Raw genomic sequence first — 6,000 nt, forward strand, 5'->3', positions numbered from 1 at the left:
TTATACTAAAATAAAAGCTATTTTTCACCCTCGTGATAATGCAATGGTAAATCGAGAGCTGCTTTGCCTAAAATTACCCTCTGCCTGGTTTCCAGTGGTCTCCATAAGAGTCTTTACTCGCTCAAGTGGTATTGGTATCTCCCACTCATTGTCATCGATGAGCAAACATGTGTCCATATGAACTAACTCTCTGTTCTTAATGATGGGATATTTCTGAACCATCCTAGCTGATGATGAGTAATCCTAAAATCCCTTCCAACGCTATGTTCGTTTTAAGCTACAGCAACAAGCTTTCACAGCTGTCTCCCCGACTTCACTTTAACAGGTACTGCATGTCTGCCTCCGCGACACAAGCAGGATTGACGGGGGTTGACGAGCACGCCGCTCAGTGAATCACAATGTCGAGAAACGATGCGCTGAAGAAGAACACCAAAAGGGAAGGGGGCTGTCACGCCTTATGGCCGTCCTTCTCACTCTTCCACACCTCCCTGCCCTCTCCCTCCTTTCCTGCATTTATGCTAATAGTCTCTGCTAGGAGAGAGCACCATGGCTGACACACAGTTAAAAATCAATGCCACAATTTCTCTCAAATACAATCTCTTACTCTTGTTACCAGTATTTGTATAGTCATCAGAGTGCAGCAGCAAAAAAAAAAAAAAAAGCTATAGGATGGAAAGAGTCCAGTCTTGGCCTGGACTACCCTGACAACCATCCCACAACTGCAGACACAGGCGGCCTCACGCAGCAGAGAAAATTGTGCAAAATACACAGAGAGCTTTGTGACCCATTTGAATCACACCTCCTACCCATTTGATTCAGTTTTTAATTAAGCACGAGAAACACTGGGAAAGGGGAAGAAAAGGAGACAGAGGGACTGAAAGGAAGAGAGATTTATAGTCTTAAAGGGATGCAGTGCCATCTTGGTCTAACACAGGACTTATCTTAGCTCTGCCAGGCATACTCATGAGCACTTAACCTTGCAGTGAACGCTACCCATCATCATCGCTTTGCAAAAAAAAGGCTAGCTGCCTTTTTCTCTGCCCAGAGCTGCCCCCCAACCCTACCCCAATCCTTGCACTGTCCTTCAACAGGAAGATGCTTATATCTATGACTAACCTATCCTACAGTCAACTTTGCAAAGCATTAACTGAGGCCTTGAGAGAACACATCCTTCATGACCGAGAACATAACTTGATTTTGTGCCACCAATTCTCTGCTGACAATGTGCAGAACATTTGACACTCTGGCCAGGGGCACACAGCACAGTATTCAAAGCAAAAGTGTGTGTAAGCTTGGAACTGAAATCACAACCATGTTATCCACATATTTATCTTTATTAAAGGGTGCTGACTTTATTCTGTTTTTAGAAAGTTTTTTTATGCGGCTAAATATCTGTGGATATATAACTGTCTGGGTGATGATGTGTGAAATGTTCAATTGCAGCTGTGAGCTACTGAACATCTAGCCTATGAAATCCAGGCTCAAGAATGGAAAATGTGGTTCCGGTGACTGTTTGTTTGTTTCAGAATTCTGATGAGCAGCCATTGTTAAATTCAGCAGTGGCTGCCTAATTGATACGCTTGAAAAATTAATGCATCACTTAACAGCATTTTTGTGTTAGCATGGTATTTAGAAAACACAGGTGCAAATCCCGCATGGTGGTAAATGTTTAATTGATGCAGCCATATGACTACGCTCAGCATAAACGAAGAACAAAAAAAGACAGAAAGTGAGAATAAAATGATGCACTTGGCTTGTTTTTTTTGTTTGTTGTTTTTTCTTTAAACAAAAAATAGAAGCAACTTTTTTGCATCAGTCCCGCCATCAGTTATAACAGAGGGAGTGAAAAAAAAGAATTAAACTCACTGCAATGGCAAAAAGTCACAAACAAAAAAGACATACTAACCAATTATCAAATATTAGCTGTGATAAACTGTTTGCAAAAACTACGACTGAACAAGATCAAATATTATGCTTGATGGCCTGAATCCCTGCCCATGCCAGAGTGGCTGGGTGATATTCTGAGGGAGGGATGTGAGCGTGGTTGCCAGCCTTACTCTCCCCAGGTGAATCCCAGCAATGAGCTGTGAACAAGCTGCTTTGGCCGGGTTGACCAGCAGCCTTCCCCTCCCCTGAAACCTGCCTGACACTTCCACACAGGCCAGGGAGCAGGTGGCCTTTAGCTGCAGGATTAGCCTGCAATTCTGTCCATTACACAGCCGCAATGGAAAATGTAACCACTGCTAAAATAGACCTATTATTTCAAAGGATTTTATCGATGCTATAAACTGTGTCCAAAGAATGCATGACAAAATACAATACTAACATTTTAAAATTAAAAGGAAAAAAAAAAAAAACAGGAACTGCAGCCTCATCGTGTACCTTTACTTTTTGCAAAAAAAGTAGTAAGAACTAACAGTTGTGTTTGTTTCTCTGTTTCTGACTAACTTGGATTGCAAGAACATCCAAATGTAAAAGCAAGAAATGTGCCACCATTATTTGATGGGAGCTTAATTATTTCCATAAGCATTTTCTGACCCTCTCTCGCTGCCTTCCTCTCTCGTCCCCATATCTCTGTTTCCCCTTGACAACCACAACCCTCCCACTGCCCATGGGAAGAACAAAAAAATGGAGGGAGCATTCAAATGGCCGAATTAATGTTTCCACACGATAAGCGAGCTTAATATAATGCTGACAATCACAGCACTCACCCTGCCAACTAGAATTGGATCTGGTCCAGAAAATTCCTCCAGCACAAACATTTGATTCCAAACCCATCCTCTCTTGGCGCGGCTTAGTAATCTTTGTCCTTCGCCAACACCGCTCGCCACCACTGCGGACCCACCAGTTTGTGTACTTTTGGACTGGCCTATGATAGGAGTCATAGACACGGACAGAACACAAGTAATCCACACCAGCAGCAAGGACAGCCACAGATCCATGAGCATCTCCTGAGACCGCTTTGGCATCCTGTCGCTGTGTGTTTTGTTTGTTTGTTTGTTTGTTTGTTTGTTTTACGGGATTCTTCTCTCCGCGTCTCTTGCTTCCCCCCTCCTCTCTTCAGATCAACTGCTCCTTCTTAGATAAGAAGAAAAGGTTACTTGTGTCCTCCTTTAACAGCAGCGCTTGCATTCATGGTGTGGTAAAGGTCACTTGCACGCCTTGGCATACCTCCATAGCATTTGGTGAGGGGGTGACTCTCTTAGCACAGCATCCATTTGGCATTATTCCGAGGGGGGGACCTGCAAGGAAGCAATCACAGTTTGTTAGTTGTCTCTTGGTTTTGTGGGGAGCTGTCAGAAGATTGTGAAGAAAGAGAGAGGCAGAAAAAAATTAAAACAAAAAACAAACTAAAAAATAGAGTCAAATTAACATTTGAAGAAATCAGATGACACAGATAGCATGAGAGGCAAGAAAAAAAAATGTTTCTAGAGTAGCGAAAAGATACAACAAAGATGTTTTTAAAAAGAAAATAAATTCTCATTTTAGGATAAGAAGTCTGGATGTCACTTCATCTTTACAAATGATCTATCTGTAGCAGCCTGACCCTTAGCTCCAATCTTGTTTTCATATTATTCTGCTACAACAGAACAAATGGCTATGTCTCCACTCTGAGGCTATTCATCCTGAAATATCAGATTGCTTTGCTTTAATCTGTTGTTCTGGGGATTATCCTGATAGATTTTGAGAAATTACACGTTCCTTGTGATTAATGTTTTGACAATACATTTCGGGTTAAGCATTGTTAAAGCCTGCAGTCATATTCCTTAGATATTGGTGCGTGCATGCATGCAATAGCACCAGGTTTAAATAGAGAAGCTGGCAGCAGGTGAGCCATGTCAACAGTACTGCAGCTCACTGATATCCAAGTAATCCAGATGAGATAATTGCTGAGGTATTTAAAGCCATGTTTACTCACTGAAACAAATATGTAATATTACACTTGAACTGCTGTTTTCTGATAAGCATGAACATAAAGTTGTTTCCGTAAACACAGAAACACAAGCACACAAAATTGGATACAACAGACTGATGTTACCGGAACACATAATAGAAGAAGTGAGTAATGTAAATTTTGCCCTTTAATCAAGAACAGTTTCGGCTCTTTAAATGCTTCGCTCAGTCTCACGGGCAGTGTTCAGCTGAATGCAAAATCAGAGGGTAAAACAGGCACAGACACAAAGGGTTGGCTTTGAGTTGTCCTCGGCTAAAACTGATGGAGGTGGAGATGCTACCGGAGCACAGAACGGCTTACTTTCAGCGCGGTGTCAGTCTTAGTTTTGGTAACTTTTACTACACACCGAATGTCACTGTGGTCATATGCTGTGTGATTACAGCGTCGCATTCTGAAGGACAGTAACGATGAATTTCACCTTAAGCTGCACTATAACAAAGTGTGAAGAGATACTGTGACACCGACCCGGAGACTAAGAGATCCAGGACCAGGTTAAGAAAAAAAAAAGATTAAAGAAGAAGAAAAACGGGATTGCATACAGATGAGAGAGTAAGAGAAACTGGTAAAATACCAAATTGTAGCCAACTTAAAAATCTTCTCTCCGAGTCAGTCACATTAAATCACTCACATCCTTTCTTCGGCATTTTAAGTCACTGTGGTGCGTGACTGAGCAAGCGATTTCAGCACCACGGAGACAGAACAGCTCCCCGCCAGAAAGCAGCCGGTCCAGACAGCTCAGCCGCGAACAGAGCGGCGAAGAAGAAGAAGAGCTGTCCAAGGTAGGAAATTCCCATATAGGGGGATTTTAATTGCTAATCAACGAGCAAAATGGAAGGATAAACCCCCAAAGTTTGAGTCTGCTACTCGCCTTTCATGGCTTTAAAATAGTCTGAGGCAGTATCCCGATTACCCAAATTCGCTCTCTCTCTGAAGTTTTACCCTTTGAGGAGACAGTCACTCCGTGCCATCGCATTAAATGTGCATAAGAATTCAAAAAAAAAAAAAAAAAAAAAAGGATTCAGACATACACGACCGGCTTATACTGGTGACGGAAGCATGAATTACAAAAAAGGTAGCCTAAGTTGTTGAGCTCTCTGTAGACTTGCTCTGTCGCTCCGAGTCACCTCGCTCCTGTAAACGAGCCCGGTAAAATGCGCTGAAGCCACGCGTTGGAGAAAGGGGTTATAAGAAGTCCTGTTCAACCTCTCCACAAAACACCAATTTACCTCAATAATACCTGTTAGCTTTATATATTATGGTGGTGGGCTGTACTTACTAGTGAGACTTGCATCCTTTTCCACTGCTGCATTATTTCTCCCCTTAAAACGCCAAAAACTCCAATGCGTTTCATTCGAGGCGGTGGGTAAATAAGCAAAAGGCGGAGAGGCAAACGGCTAGAAATCCTTCCCGCAGTTTGTCAGTGCGGAGTGACAGTGTTGGTGTTGTAGTTAAGAGCTCCTAGAGGCTTGCTGGCCGACTGGAAAAGTGAGGAAGAGATGGAGGAGAGATGCACGGTGGCGAAGAGAGCCTCCCCTCCACTGCGCTCATTGGGTTGATGAGGAGTCGGGTCAACAGGCGCACAAATGAATGCATGCCGCTCTGCCCAGGCACGGACGCTCAAAGGTTATCGTCTCACATTGCCGGCTGCAGCTGTAGGTATTATCTAGATGTGTGCAGGTAAAACGGTTCTTATCGCAGTGTGCGTGTGTTTTTTCTCTACTCTCTCTTTTTTTTTCTTTTAGTAAGTGACGCATGCGTTGGCCTTCGCTTCTCCGAGTTAATAATGAAATGAAATAGGCCAGACGACCGGTGAAACGAAGCCGAGTTGCTCATTTACAATGTCATTTGATATGGTTAAGCAGTAAACAGATGGGCACACACACTGCGGGGCTACCATGGAAAGCAATGGTAAGCAAAAAACACATTTATTTGCATTTTTCTAAACTAAGGTTTGTGTAAATAAAAAAAGAAAAGAAAAGAATGAAAAGGGCGTAAAGCCCAGAGTTTTAGAAAACAGGGAGAAAGGAAAAGGTTAAACAGGTCTT

At 42.7% G+C, this 6,000-nt stretch overlaps 1 protein-coding gene across 2 annotated transcripts in view; it reads right to left on the bottom strand.

Moving 5' to 3' along the window:
• cdh8 (cadherin 8) overlaps positions 1-5,719 on the bottom strand; it is a 92,925-nt gene extending 87,206 nt beyond the window's left edge. The window contains exons 1-2 of one of the 2 annotated variants that reach the window (XM_005447734.4): positions 5,232-5,719; positions 2,712-3,242 (exon numbers count right to left, since the gene is read on the bottom strand). In XM_005447734.4, the coding sequence (XP_005447791.1) occupies positions 2,712-2,969 (258 nt within the window). In that variant the 5' untranslated portion in view covers positions 2,970-3,242; positions 5,232-5,719. The remainder of the gene's footprint in view (positions 1-2,711; positions 3,243-5,231) is intronic. The other variant, XM_003437576.5, reaches the window with a different exon arrangement.
• Positions 5,720-6,000: the final 281 nt, after the last annotated feature.

The sequence above is a fragment of the Oreochromis niloticus genome, linkage group LG1 (genome assembly GCF_001858045.2).
Source record: "Oreochromis niloticus isolate F11D_XX linkage group LG1, O_niloticus_UMD_NMBU, whole genome shotgun sequence".
Classification (NCBI taxonomy): domain Eukaryota; kingdom Metazoa; phylum Chordata; class Actinopteri; order Cichliformes; family Cichlidae; genus Oreochromis; species Oreochromis niloticus.